General features: G+C 40.7%; 1 protein-coding gene across 4 annotated transcripts in view; it reads right to left on the bottom strand.

Moving 5' to 3' along the window:
- Window positions 1-15,305, bottom strand: part of OSBPL8 (oxysterol binding protein like 8) — a 246,460-nt gene that overhangs the window by 14,601 nt on the left and 216,554 nt on the right. For all 4 annotated transcript variants that reach the window (XM_063446989.1, XM_063446990.1, XM_063446992.1 and 1 more), the window contains 6 exons: window positions 11,932-12,030; window positions 11,664-11,760; window positions 10,724-10,822; window positions 9,493-9,590; window positions 6,759-6,848; window positions 1,126-1,262 (listed from right to left, as the gene is read on the bottom strand). In XM_063446989.1, the coding sequence (XP_063303059.1) occupies window positions 1,126-1,262; window positions 6,759-6,848; window positions 9,493-9,590; window positions 10,724-10,822; window positions 11,664-11,760; window positions 11,932-12,030 (620 nt within the window). The remainder of the gene's footprint in view (window positions 1-1,125; window positions 1,263-6,758; window positions 6,849-9,492; window positions 9,591-10,723; window positions 10,823-11,663; window positions 11,761-11,931; window positions 12,031-15,305) is intronic.

Here is a 15,305-nt window from a genome sequence, read left to right as displayed (position 1 = left end):
TTGAGTGCTCTCTGCACACCGAGCCTTGTTCCCGTAGCTATTTTCTCATTATTTGTATCATCTCCAGACAGAGGGGTGACGATGGGGGGACGGTTGAGGGGTATTGAGTAATTTTTTCTAAAGACACAACTGCACGGCTGTTAGTTAATGCCTTCTAGCGCTGTTTGCATAATTGTGGCTGCTCTCTCCTCACTGAATCCGTTCCCTTAACCCCAGTGGTATTGCTCTCATAACTATCATTTTTTCGATACACTGGTATCATCCAGAATAGGACTAACTATATGATACACTAATCTCTCATGTTACCCTTTTTTTTTGTTGCCAAGTTCCCTTTTTTCATGGACAAATTATAGTTTGCCACGATAAACGCAGGGTTAACAACACGATAAAACAGAGAGTAACCAGTGTATTCGTGAGATATTTAGTAGGTTTGGGGGAGCGTTTCATTCGCCCAGTAACCCTTAGGTTATCACCTTAGGATACTTCATCCCCATCCTGAACGCTCTCACATCGATTGATATCCTCCCAAACTATTTTCTTTTTGTTTTGTTTCTGTTAATTGGTGTATTGTGTTCACTTTTTTTGTAATCATTATTATTTTTGTTTTGTATCTGGGTCCCTACCATTAGCATTTTTTATGCAGCAACTATTAAAAGTTATGTTTTATTCCTTGTATATATGTACAGATATCCACTAGGGGGCGCCCTACTTTCTTTGACCCACCAGGTCTGCTTTTCTATTTATACAATTTTGTAAGGGTTAACCCCTAATTTGGTCGCCCCAGGACACACTACTAGTTGCTTCCCAGTTTTGGGTATCCAACTTACTTTTTCATTATTACAATAGCCACACATAATTGGTACAAATGATAGAACATGAATAGAGATTTTAGGTCCCAAGTTAGATGAACAACCCTTCAATTAAAATATTCCTTAAAATAAATATTTAGCATTTAAAATAATATTGTTAGGATTCAAACGAACTATGGAAGCTAAATAGTTACGTACACGGAGACGATGTATATTAAAGCAGAATGGAACAATTATGCATTAATTCAGATTGATTAAGATTGGGTCAGATTAGTTTTTTTTTTCCTGCACAGAATCTGTATTCTTTTGAATCTACCTTTCAGATTCAAACTCCCCTTGTTCATCGCGCTGTACTGTACATCGAGTTAATCGGCGCTGACGTATTTCTTGAGTAGGATTCCAGAAGGTCTCAGACACTTCTGTCTTCTTATCGTGTATGAAAACCTCGCTGTCCTGTAATGCAAAATAATACAGTCAATTCACCTGGCATTATCGCTAATGGAGAGCTTACTGTAACAAAAATTCCCTCATTCAAAATGCATCACTAGTCTGGGTGCCTATATGTTTTCTTGAATTCCACATTATTAATCTCTGCTCGGTTATGTATTGTGTTTTGAGAAATTGCAATAAATATTTATTTACGAAGACAAATACATATGCAATATTATTAATAATAAAATAAAAAGTGTCTAGGCAGACACGAACGTATCTGAATTTGACATGTGTTATTCGTGATATGCTAGGCAGTAGTCCAGTATAGAATATTTTACATGGTATGTTATAGAATTGCCATGGAAAGCTTTTCATTTGGATTGCCGAGTAATTTAAAATACTGCTTTTAATTAATCTATAGAATATACAATTTAGCAAAGGCTGTCCCTCTAGTACTGTGTAATTAGAGACTTTAGATATTTTACCTTTACCAACATCTTGCATTGCAGGCATGCTAATATTTCCATAGACGTGGGCCGTGTGAATGCTCTGCAGGCATGCTAATATTTCCATAAACGTGGGCCGTGTGAATGCAAATGATTCAAATTTGTTTGCTCAACCTGTGCATAACGTGCAATGAGAAGGTGGCTGTACAGTGTTCTGTAATGATCCAGACACAACTACAAATCACTGTGCAGCATCTTATGGCAGCAATGGCTACCCTGGTACTCCAGATGTTTGTGAACTGCAATGATGCACAGTAATGACCGTCAAACATCAAAGATGCCTTACTGTTGGTACTTCTCAGCCAGATGTATAACACTTCGTATTTAGAAAACACTTCTGTCAGTTTATTATCATTACTGGTATTTATATAGTGCCAGCATAGTCCGTAGCGCTTTACAATATTATCAAAGGGGGAGATTTAACAATAAATGAGACAATTACAAAAACTTACAGGAACAATTAGTTGAAGAGGGTCCTGATATGCGAGTTTACTCCACTTATTCATAGTTTAAAAAGAGCTTTTTGCTGCTTGCTATATTAAATGCGTGGAAACATTTTAAAAGGAGGAACAATAAACTGCTGTTCAAACAATCAAGAACTGCACACTTCATGCAGTGCCATAAAGGTCTCTTTCATTGGATTACAAGTGATTAGAAAGAAAGCCCTCTGTGTGAGAGCACTTCATATTCTGCAGGATTCTTTGACCATAAAATGCGCTTTGTAAACACAGCTTACAGGAACCAGCATCTACCTTCTTACAAATGACATGCAGTAAGCGCTCTGATCAACGTAATTACCGGAATGTATAGGAACTGTCAGAGTGTTCATTGTTTGATAGATTACTGCTTTGAAATGATCTGTTCTTTCAAACTACTGAGAAGGTTTATTCATACATATATTGGTTTATGTGAATGTAATCATAATAAGGCTAACATTGGCACTCTCTGAGGCTGGATGAGCATCATGGGACTCTAAGTTTGGAAATATCTATGGGGACAAGGTTAGCTAGTGTTGGTCTATATGGATGTGTACTACATAAATCTTAGAGCCAGTCAGACTAGAGATCTATGAAGAGATTATGCCATACAAACATGACACTGTCAGTATGTAATAAAGCAGGAAGACAGGTGACTGCTGTACGGCAGCTAGCTGAGCACAGAACTCTACTTCTGAACGCCTTAAAAAATAGAAACATAGAATGTGACGGCAGATAACCATTCAGCCCATCTAGTCTGCCCAATTAACTAAATACTTTCATTAGTCCCTGGCCTTATCTTAAGTCTAGGATAGCTTTATGCCTATCCCACGCATGCGTAAACTCCTTCACTGTGTTAACCTCTACCACTTCAGCTGGAAGGCTATTCGATGCATCCACTACCCTCTCAGTAAAGTAATACTTCCTGATAATATTTTTAAACCTTTGCCCGTCTAATTTAAGACTATGTCCTCTTGTTGTGGTAGTTTTTCTTTTAAATATAGTCTCCTCCTTTACTGTGCTGATTCCCATTATGTATTTAAATGTTTCTATCATATCCCTCCTGTCTTGTCTTTCCTCCAAGCTATACATGTTAAGTTCCTTTAACCTTTCCTGGTAAGTTTTATCCTGCAATCCATGAACCAGATTAGTAGCCCTTCTCTGAACTCTCTCTAAAGTATCAATATCCTTCTGGAGATACGGTTTTCAGTACTGTGTACAGTACTCCAAGTGAGGTCTCACCAATGTTCTGTACAATGGCATGAGCACTTCCCTCTTTCTACTGCTAATACCTCTCCCTATATAACCAAGCATTCTGCTAGCATTTCCTGCTACTCTATTACATTGTCTGCCTACCTTTAGGTCATCAGAAATAATCACCCCTAAATCCCTTTCCTGAGATGTTGATGTTAGGACTATCATATACTCTGCCATTGGGATTTTACATCCAAGATGCATTTTCTTGCACTTATCCACATTAAATGTCAGTTGCCACAACTCTGACCATTTTTCTTGTTTACCTAAATCATTTGCCGTTTGGCTTATCCCTCCTGAAACATCAGCCCTGTTACATACGTTACCATCAAGACCTTCTGCAATATCACTAATAAAAATATTAAAGAGAATGGGTCCAAGTACAGGTCCCTGAGGTACCCCACTGGTGACAAGCCCATGTTTCGAATATACTCCACTCACTACAACCCTCTGTTGCCTGTCAGTCAGCCACTGCCTTACCCATTCAACAATACTGGAATCCAAACTTAAAGATTGCAATTTATTGATAAGCCTTCTATATGCAACAGTGTTAAAAGCCTTGCTGAAATCTAGGTAAGCAATGTCTACTGCACCACCCTGATCTATTATTTTGGTTACCCAATCAAAAAAATCAAAAGGATTAGTTTGGCATGATCTCCCTGAAGTAAACCCATGTTGTCTCTGATCTTGAAATCGATATGATGTTAGATGTTCAACAATCCTATCCTTCAACATGGTTTCCATTACTTTCCCACTACTGAAGTAAGGCTTACTGGCCTATAGTTGCCAGACTCCTCCCTACTACCTTTCTTGTGAATGGGCACAACATTTGCTAACTTCCAATCATCTGGGACTACTCCTGTTAACAATGATTGGTTAAATAAATCTGTTGGGGGGGTGAAGCCTGACTAGCAAGCGAGCAAGACGTGCTAAGCTTGAGCTCCCGCCGAACGGACGACTAAACGCTGGAAATCAGGGCGCACAAACCGGGAAAACCCACAAACAGAGGCTCAACAGATGGAGGAACCCAGTAGGCACCCGCAGATACCGGTCTCACCACCCGGAATGCCCGGGATCCGAAACGGCAGAACGAGGCTGGCGAGAGAAGGGGGGTTGGGAAGGCGGCCGCTTCCCGCTCACCACAAGCACGCATGAATCATCCCCCCCCCTGGACCGGCGGGGGACATCCCGGTCCCCGTCACACAGACCCAGCCCGGTCACTGACCTGCTATCACAGCCGACGGTTCAAACAGATGGACCGGAGGGGAAGGCCTTGAAAATGGCGGCCAAAAAGCGACGACTACACTTGTGGCATGCAGCAGCAGCAGCATGCATCACACTACCCCAATCCTAAAACGAGAGACTCCCTGGATATAATCTTTGAGAAGTTTTGGGCTCAGCTACTGGCCCATATACGACCAGCTGCAGTCATACCACTCCCTGACCCACCTACAAGGCAAGCCTGCAGCCCCGGGAGGACTGGGAAACCTCTGAAAAAAAACACCAATCCACTGTAACCTAAATAAATCTGTAGGTGGTTTTGCTAGTACCCCAGCTCTTTTAATAACTTTGCGTGTATCGCATCAGGTCCCATTGACTTATTTGTCTTTACTTTCGACAGTTGAAAATGAAGCTCTTCCTCTGTAAACTCACATGTAACAAATGACTAATGTGTCCTTTTTTCCTAACTGAGGCCCCTTTCCTTAATTTTCATCTGTAAATACTGAACAAAAATATAATTAAGGCAGTCAGCTAGACCTTTATCCTCTTCTACATACCTTCCTTCTTTTGTTTTTAATCTAACTAATCCTTGTTTTACTTTCCTTTTCTCATTTATGCATCTAAAAAAAGTTGTGTCCCTTTTTTTATTGACTGCTATTTTTTCTTCTGTGTGTGTTTTGGAAGCTCTTATAACTTGCTTAGCCTCTTTCTGTCTAATCTTATAGATCTGTCTATCTACCTCACTCTGTTTTTTTTTTATAATGACTAAATGCTAACGTTTTGTTTTTTTACTATTTTGGCCACATATGTGGAGTACCACAGTGGTTTCTTACATTTTTTGCTTTTACTGACAAGCCAAATACAATTTTCCGTTGCCTTCAGCAGTGCAACTTTTAAATAATCCCATTTAAACTGCTCCAGTCTAATAATATAATAATTTTAGAAAAGTCTGTTTTTATAAAGTCTAAAACTTTTGTTTTCGTGTGGTGTGACTCAGTCACTGTTCTTATATTAAAACACACTGACTGATGATCACTGGATCCTAAACTTTCACCATCAGTAATATCGGACACCAAATCTCCATTTGTTAACACTAAATCTAGTATGGCTTCTTTACGAGTTGGCTCGTCAATGACTTGTTTTAGAGACAATCCCAGTAGGAAGTTTAGAATATGTGTGCTCCTGGCACAAGCAGTTATTTTGGTTTTCCAGTTGACATGAGGAAGATTAAAGTCACCCATGATGATAACTCCCCCCTTCATTGCCCTTATAGCCATTTCCTCAACTAGTAGATTATCTAACTCTTGTATTTGTTCTGGGGGCCTATAAATCACACCTGCACGAGTTACTGTGTGATTACCAAATTCTAACATAACCCAAACGAGCTATTGTGTGATTACCAAATTCTAACATAACCCAAACGAGCTATTGTGTGATTACCAAATTCTAACGTAACCCAAATGAGCTATTGTGTGATTACCAAATTCTAACGTAACCCAAACAGACTATGTTCGCCTCACTTTTATTAGGCTAGATTTTATGCCATTCTTCTCATTAAGGGCCACCTCTCCCCCTTTCTTGCCTTTCCTGTCTTTTCTATATAAAGAGTCTCCACAATGCAACTATGCTCGGTGCCTGAGCCCGTCTCCATAACATTACTACACTTGGTGCCTGAGACCGTCTCCATAACACCGCTACACTCGGTGCCTGAGCCCGTCTCCATAACACCACTACACTTGGTGCCATAGTCGGTCGTCTCCATAACACCATTACACTCTGAAAGTGCTGAAAATGAATTACGTAGATGTAAATGTCACATGTAAAACTGTATCAAGTGCTATAACTACCACAATGCACAGAAACATCTAAAACATTTTGTTTATGATGATGTTCTAGGCTACCCTGCATTTAACTGTCCATACAATATTTCTCCATACCCTTTGCAGTCCTTTAAATCAATACATATCTTTTAAGATTTTGAAATATTAGATATTTTTATATAAATCCCAATTATTGTTACACTTTTAATAATTGCCTCTTGATACATTTTTGGTACTTACCCAGTGCCCTTCCAGAGTGGCCAGTACTTCTTTTCCCAGTTTTATCTTCCCTGATATTTGATTAACACTATCATCACTGCCTAAAAATGGCTGAAAGACAATATTACAAAAACAATACATGAATTACAGTCTGTGAAAGATGGGCCAGTGGCATTACAAGACTCTAGAAGACGATGTTAAATGGCTTCAGTTAACTGGAAAGTAAAGCCTCATACACCTTGCATTACAGGCGGTGCAAATGCATATATATGTAAATTAATAAAAAGAAATCTTAACACCTGGACATCCGTAACACAATATTATATTCGAATTACCAGTGGTTATGCATATCCCTTTATACGACTGAAATGTAAAAATGGTTTACATAGTTGTTTTTCCATTACATAAGTAAAACAAAACTTGTTATAATAAAATAAAAATATTGTAATAAAAAGGTGTTCTAGGTTTTTGGGGTAAAGCTGGAGTGGGTTTTTGTACATCTAATAGAAATACAAGACCACCATTTTGGAAAGACATCAAATGGTTAAATATCAGACCTTCATTGCCCTGACTGAAAGATTTACATTGGGTATCCAGCCTGCTTAGATAAAATTCATTGAAGCTGCAATGTCACCCCCCTGCAAAATAAGCATTTAATTTAAAATACTCATACTAACTGTGGCCAGCAGCAGAGATGTAATTGTCAGTGGTCTTTGTAAATTATGCAAAGCCCCCACACGGTGTTAGTGTGGCTTTAAGAAAGAAAAAAAAATACCAACAGTGAAGGATTGCTAAAGACATTAAGAACTTATTACACTTATATAATTCCTGGGAATTAATCTAAGTGTAATGCTTTAATAAAAGCAGGATTAATGTTCTACAAACAGCTAAAAAAAAACAAAAAAAAAACAACAAGAACAGACTGCACGAGTAACAATGATAGACAAAACATTAGACAGAAAGAAAAGTTAAATTGATTATATAGAATGATAGAGAGATGGATGGATGGCCAGGTAATTGAACAAAATGATAGACAGGTGATTGAACAGCTAGAAGGATAGTTGGATGGTTACTCTAAGCACAATGACCCACTTCAGTGATTTGAAGTGGTTATGGTGCCCAGAGTCTGTATGTGAAGTGTTTCAATATGAAACATTGGACATACAGCATTTAACCCCTCTGCTGCCAGAGGGGTAGATCTAGCTTCAGCAGTGTCATTGGTGGCTAATGTGAATTCTGTGCATCTGACAGATAATTGATTACACAGGAAGACAGAGCATCAATTAAATGGACAGACAGACTATTAGAAAAACAGGCAGGTGATTAGAAGGCTAGATAGGTGATTAGATGGATGGAAGGATGGATCGGTGATTTGATATATGAAGGATGGATCAGTGATTTGATATATGAAGGATGGATCGGTGATTTGATAGATGAAGGATGGATCTGTGATTAGATAGATGGAAGGATGGGTCTGTGATTAGATAGATGGAAGGATAGATAGGTGATTAGATGGATGGAAGAATAGATTTGTGATTAGATGGATGGAAGGATAGATATGTGATTAGATGGATGGAAGGATGGATCTGTGATTAGATGGATGGAAGGATAGATATGTGATTAGATGGATGGAAGGATGGATCTGTGATTAGATGGATGGAAGGATAGATTTGTGATTAGATGGATGGAAGGATAGATTTGTGATTAGATGGATGGAAGGATAGATATGTGATTAGATGGATGGAAGGATGGATCTGTGATTAGATGGATGGAAGGATAGATCTGTGATTAGATGGATGGAAGGATGGATCTGTGATTAGATGGATGGAAGGATAGATCTGTGATTATATGGATGGAAGGATAGATAGGCGATTAGATAGATGGAAGGATAGATAGATACATGGCGGATTTAATAGAAAAGTGAATAGATAAACTTAGAGAAAAATAGACACACATTTTGGTTAAATGTCTGGTACTCCACAAAAAAAAACAAAAAAAAAAACTCTACATAAAACAGTTTGCCAAACAAAAAAGACTTTAATTCCATAGGTAAGAAAATATTACACCTTAGTAAATCCTTAGTAAATCTATCATTGTTCCAGACACAGAATGAAAGGTGAAAGAAAAAAAACATACATGCCTTTAATGCTGCATAACACACACAGACAAAGTAAAAAAATAAAAAAAATAAATGTAATGTTGACAGTAATTTGATAAAAAAAAAAAAAAAAAAAAACATAACCAAAATAGCTCGAAGACAATAAGCACATGAAGATGGTGGTGGGAAGTCATGACACAAGTCATGAAAAGCAAGTGGCACATAATACAGTCCTATAAAAGTAAAACAGTTTGAAGAATAATGGCTAATATTCATCGGAGGCATAGTGCTAGGTGGAAACATGCCAACTGCGCAGGTAAACAGCGGCCAACTGCTGGCTACTCCTAGTTTATTAGCGTAAGTGAGCAGGTTTTTAATAAGCTGATGCATAGGCAGCCTTAAGATTTACTGACCAAGCAAAGCGTGTACAAAGCTTGAGTTGTTCTGCCATTTCTGGCTGATTGATTTCATTAAAAGCTATGTAGCTTCTAATATGGAGTGTGTTAATTTTTTGGTTGCTGAGCAAACTTCTTTAAAGCACCTACCTTGAGCAGCTTGATTTATTTTGCCGCAAAAATAAAAGCAGATTTACTCAAAATAAATTAAGAGGGCATGTAATAAATCAATTATATAAACTAAACATACATCCAAACATACCTTTAATTTAAATTCAAGAATGGCACTATAACCAGTTTTCTCACATGCAATGCTGACATTTCCTCCAAGTTCAAGGGTCATTGTTCCATAGAGAATTCCTATAAAAATAAATTGAGGAAAAAAAAAAAAAAGCCATTAAAACGTGTTAAATCAAAAGAATGTTAAAGTCAGTGTAAAGTTAAGTTACTCTTAATATATATTAATAATGTAGAGAGTCAACAGCCCATAGTTTGCTAGAAGTGGTCAAGGGGGGTTGATCGCAGACTGCTGCAGGCGGTCAGGGAGGGCGGTCGCAGAGTGCTGCAGGCGGTCAGGGAGGGCGATCACAGACTGCTGCAGGCGGTCAGGGAGGGCGATCCCAGACTGCTGAGGGCGGTCAGGGAGGGCGATCCCAGACTGCTGAGGGCGGTCAGGGAGGGCGATCCCAGACTGCTGAGGGCGGTCAGGGAGGGCGATCCCAGACTGCTGAGGGCGGTCAGGGAGGGCGATCCCAGACTGCTGAGGGCGGTCAGGGAGGGCGATCCCAGACTGCTGAGGGCGGTCAGGGAGGGCGATCCCAGACTGCTGAGGGCGGTCAGGGAGGGCGATCCCAGACTGCTGAGGGCGGTCAGGGAGGGCGATCCCAGACTGCTGAGGGCGGTCAGGGAGAGCGATCCCAGACTGCTGAGGGCGGTCAGGGAGAGCGATCCCAGACTGCTGAGGGCGGTCAGGGAGGGCGATCCCAGACTGCTGAGGGCGGTCAGGGAGGGCGATCCCAGACTGCTGAGGGCGGTCAGGGAGGGCGATCCCAGACTGCTGAGGGCGGTCAGGGAGGGCGATCCCAGACTGCTGAGGGCGGTCAGGGAGGGCGATCCCAGACTGCTGAGGGTGGTCAGGGACGGCGATCCCAGACTGCTAAGGGCGGTCAGGGAGGGCGATCCCAGACTGCTGCAGGCGGTCAGGGACCTGGCGCAGACTGCTGCAGGCGGTCAGCAAATGATTGCAGATCACTATATATCGTTAGTGACCAGGTCACTCCAGCCATTATAACCACTTCAAATAGATTAAGATTTGTTATGCCTGGAATATTCCTTTAAATATTCTTTTCCAAATAGAAATGCTTATGCTTTGTTGCAGGAAGTCAGGGGACATGTTATAGACAGCACACACAGCATATATCCAGTATGCAAACTTTATTGGAATTGGAATGGGATGGCAACGTTTCAGCTAACACAATTCTCACTACCTTTACCTTTGCAGTGAGCATACGGCATGGTCATCATATAATCCTCTCCCCGATTAAGGAAAGTTAGTCTCCCTTCACCTTCCAGAATTGCAGAAAGAGAATTGCCTGGAAAAAAAAAAGAAAGAATTTTATAAATTCATACATCAAATGCTTTAGGAAATACAAGTAGAATTATGGTGTGTCTTAGCACACTGTTAAAGTGACACTGCAAACACCGTAACCTCTACAACACATTGAATGGTGCATGAAGTATTTGGGTGTAATCTGTTTTTCTTTTCTTTTTGAACAGAAAAATGATCTGACAAAGCATGTCTCTCTTGCTGACAAGATAACGAGGCAGTGAAATTCTGTGTTACCGGGCCAAGAAGAACAATTTGACAAAAACTGAAATACTGTGCTCGACTCCTTGCACCACAACTACTACAATAAGCTGTAATGGTTATGGTAGTTGGAGTGACTCTCGCATTTGCAGTTCTGAGTAGAAAGTGTCTAAAAGTTGTAAAGAGAAAGTATGAGAAGCACTCAAAAGGGTAATTCTCAGTAACCAAATAAAAAAAAAAAAAAACACATGCAACACATACAGCTTGAATATAAAAAATAAACAGATACAAAAAAATATATATATATATTTTATCTCTGGTCATTTAAAAAAATTACTTTAACACAAGTGCTAGTCAGAAAGTAAAATGATAAAAATTCACAGCAATTATAGCCACAGAAAGCACAATTCCTATAATGAGATGCAAATATCCATAAAATCCACTAGACATTTTTACCTTAATAGCACATTAAGCAAATGTCAAATAATATACAGTTAGGAGAGCTGTGCAGTTGCTAGCTATCCGGCTAGTACAGGATACACATGTCATTTTATCTGTCATCCTCTTTAAAGTGACACAACCTCATTGATTTTCTTTATATCAAAGCACAGGTGATTTCAACTTACCGTAAAATTTTGATTTGGCCAAAATACTCCCACTGAGGCAAAATCCATCTTTTCGGTTACTGACATAGAATGCAGACACTGGTGGATGATGGGATACCTAAATAAATGGGGAGGAGGGAGGGAAACCTGCTTTGAAGATTACATTTTTTTTAAACCATAAAAGCAAAATTAAGGGGGAAAAACTGTTTTGTTGTTTTTCTATGCAAGTAATAGCATTGTACTTTCAAAGCGTTGATTAGCATTTGTACGCGGCACAAAAACGCCATACCTGCTCCGAAATATAGAAGGTCTTGCTATTTGTTCTGGGATGCAGCCACACACAGCGGAATGTTTCCCCTAGAATAGGGTTGTATGGTTTCTTTAGACCCTGTAAAAATGAATAGCTGTTTAGATATACATCTTCTAGCGAAATTAACTAAGCAAAATGCCTTGGTGATAAGACACTTAAGGATACACAGCAAGGCTCCATCCGAAATAGTACACATTTAGAGCCACTTATGCCCTTTATACATTTCCTTAAAAAAAAATAAAAAAATATATATATAAAAAAAAAAAAATTCTCTCTCTCTCTCTCTCTCTCTCTCTCATATTTTTATTTTCCCCGGCTGCAATAGCAGATCAGTATGCAACAATTAAAAAAATAGCTCTGGCAACCTATATGACATATGGGGCCATCTAACGTTCTAACAGAGAGCCCTGTACAGCTGTGTGTTGCACATGCACAGTCTTTATAGGGTTCAAGTAACAGAAGTTGTCTGGTACAAATGACTTACCGGTAATTTAAAGTTTTCATATGGTTCCACTCATCCCTTTTAATTAAACTAATGCAGATAAGTTTGGCTTTCAGCAGATAACAGATCATAGGTAGACAGACCTGGCCACAGATTAATTTATTAAATATTGCAAATAAGGCTATTAGACCCAGCATCTATTACCTTAAGCAAACAGCTCAGTTATAATTTGCTATGTCTGTAGCTAAATATATCCAGGTCTGGCGAGAGCTTCAATAGAAAGCTGATTGCTACCTTAATGATAAACCATTGCTGTGTAGGTGTCTATGAGATATGAGTGTTGCACTCTAACACAAAGGCACAGGAGTCATCATATATATATATATCTTTTTTTATATTGTAATGATTCAACGTTTTGTGGACCCAGAAAATACTTGAAAAAGAGAGAAATCTCAACGTATCCTTCCTGGTAAATAAATAAATAATTGCTGAGAGGTTTTGGCCTCTTGTTTAGTTTGTGAGAGAGTTTCCTGCAGAAGGTAGAATTTGCAATAAACTCAATAACTTCAAACATGAGGATCATTATTTGTATATTATTTATACGTAGTCTGAGTTTTTTTCCACTTTTTTTTTTTTATTCGTTATTTTCAGTGCAACAACAGTGATACAGACATTTCTGTTTATGCCTCGACTGCATAAGGTTAAGTTGGTGTAACAAGAATGTCCATACAGTGGTTTGGCTATAACATTAAATGCACATTTTTTGTATAGTGGCCTGGTGGGTTATAACGAGGTGCCTACGAAAGTACTGACAGTTGCTAGGCGAGAAATTGCGATATGACCATTATGGGGGTGTGGTGACTGTTTTGGGCTTGAAGCTTTTAGGACATTTGTCCCACTACCTGGCATTCTACGGGTTGGGTCACCTCGTATGTTGGTGGGTGTATAGTTCCCTCTTTACGTCTGGTGTCCCTTATCTCTGTGTCTCAGAGTTGCCTATTGAAGTGACGGGGGGGGGGGGGGGGGAGGAACTGGGGTAATTTAACTTGTTTGTTCTATCGTAGTGGTCTAGCATACCCTTATCGTTTTGTGACGGTAGAGTCTTCCACGTCCCCCTATGTGTAGGAATGATTCAGGATGTTTTTCTGCCTAGCTAAAAGGGCATCTTCTATATGGGGATGGGTTGTGGTGCGGAGCGTGGGTGTCTATTTAGTTCTTGGGGTTCGCCTATTGTGGCTACGTGCATTGGTTATATGTCCCCTGTTTGTCTGGTTCCCGGTGTGGGGTGTAGCGCTCCATGGTTGGCTGTGTCCCTTGACCCTGGGGCACTAGGGGAAGGGGGGGGGGGGGGGGGGAGTTGTGTAGTCGTATCGCAGAGCTGCTGCTTCGTGGTGTGAGCCCAACATAAAGAGTGTGTGTGTAGTTATGTATATTCGAACCTTAAAACATAGGTAAAACATTAACGTAAACAACATGCGCGTTTTGTGAGTTCAGGTTGCTTGGCCTTCTTCTTCTTCTCTGTCCGTGAGATCAGGGGTGTCTTCTATGCTGTGTGGGCGAGTGCCTGGTGTTTCTGGAGCGGGTAGTCCCTGTGGAGTGAGGCCCAATGCTGTCATTAAGGCAGTGCTGTCTGCAGGGTCTGACGCCTTGTATGTATTCCCGTCTTTCGTGACCAGCAGCGTTCTGGGTGTTGACCATCTGTATGTTAGTCCTGCTGTTTGGAGGAGTTTCGTGACAGGCTGCATTCCCTTTCTCCATAACAGTGTAGATCTGCTCAAGTCCGGAAAGACTGATATGGTGCTGGTTTCAAATTTGCACGGGGTTTTCCCTTTAAGGGCGGCTAGTAGGCCCATTTTGTCCATTAGCGAGTGGCAACGGAGGATGATGTCCCGTGGTGCTGCGGTGAGGGCTTGTGGGGATTTAGTTATCCTGTATACCCCATCGAAGGTAAAGTGTTTAGCCTGTCGCGTTGGGATGAGGGAAGACACCAGCCTTCTAATGAAGTGTGGTAGTTCCTCTAAGGGTACTGTCTCTGAGACTCCTCTGTGCTTGATGTATTTCCTTCTGCCCCTGTCGTCCATTATGCTGACTTGGTTAGTGAGGTTGGCCTGGTGGGCTTGTATCTGATGCATCTGGTCGTTTAGTGCTTTTAGGCCCTGTCTGAGGGTAAGTATATCTGTCTCATTCGTTTCGGTGCGAGCATTTAGTGTTTGTACCTCTGTTTTCAGTACTGCCAGGTCAGCTTCCCACATTTGTCGGAGGTTTCTTTGAAGGTTAGTTAGCATGTCCTGTATGTCCCCCTTTGTTGCTGGGGCTGTGTCTTCTGCCCTGGATGGGGTAGTTTTCCTGGTTTCTGTTGGGGTTTGTTCGTGGTAAGATTCCCCTCCATCCACCTGTTGATTTTGGGCTGTGTTTGGCCCTGGCGTTCGCAGCATCTGGCCAATGCCACGGTGAGTCTGGGGAGTGTTTGTAGGTTGCTTCTGGGACTTCCGACCCATCTCCTCCGTTATGTGTGTGTTCGGGTCTGTTAGGCCAAGGTCACTCCACATGCGGGAAGCCCAGTCTGCCTCGAGTTGGAGGTTTCCTGCGCGGTAGGCCTTGGAGCCGCGGCTGCAGGTTTTTCTTGCCGCGGGTTGGAAGAACGGCATCGACGGGTTTAGCAGGACGTACCCGGTTTTTTTCTGGTCCTTTGGTGGTTAGTTGGGGTTCGGTGTATTTGATTTTTGCAAGTTATTGCTCTCTTTTGTCGGAGCTCGGGAGAATGGCGACTGCTCTCGTGCGCTGTCAGGCTCCGCCCCCACTTTCTTTTTAAATCAAGAGCAGTAACAGAAATATTTGAAAGATTAAAACTTTACAGAACGGAGTCTTTTTCAGCCTTTATTACTATATAACTATTTCTATATAAAGCATT

Source organism: Pelobates fuscus, chromosome 3, assembly GCF_036172605.1.
Source record: "Pelobates fuscus isolate aPelFus1 chromosome 3, aPelFus1.pri, whole genome shotgun sequence".
Taxonomy (NCBI): domain Eukaryota; kingdom Metazoa; phylum Chordata; class Amphibia; order Anura; family Pelobatidae; genus Pelobates; species Pelobates fuscus.
Note: the sequence above shows the minus strand (reverse complement) of the source record. Positions and strands in the feature narration are given on the sequence as shown.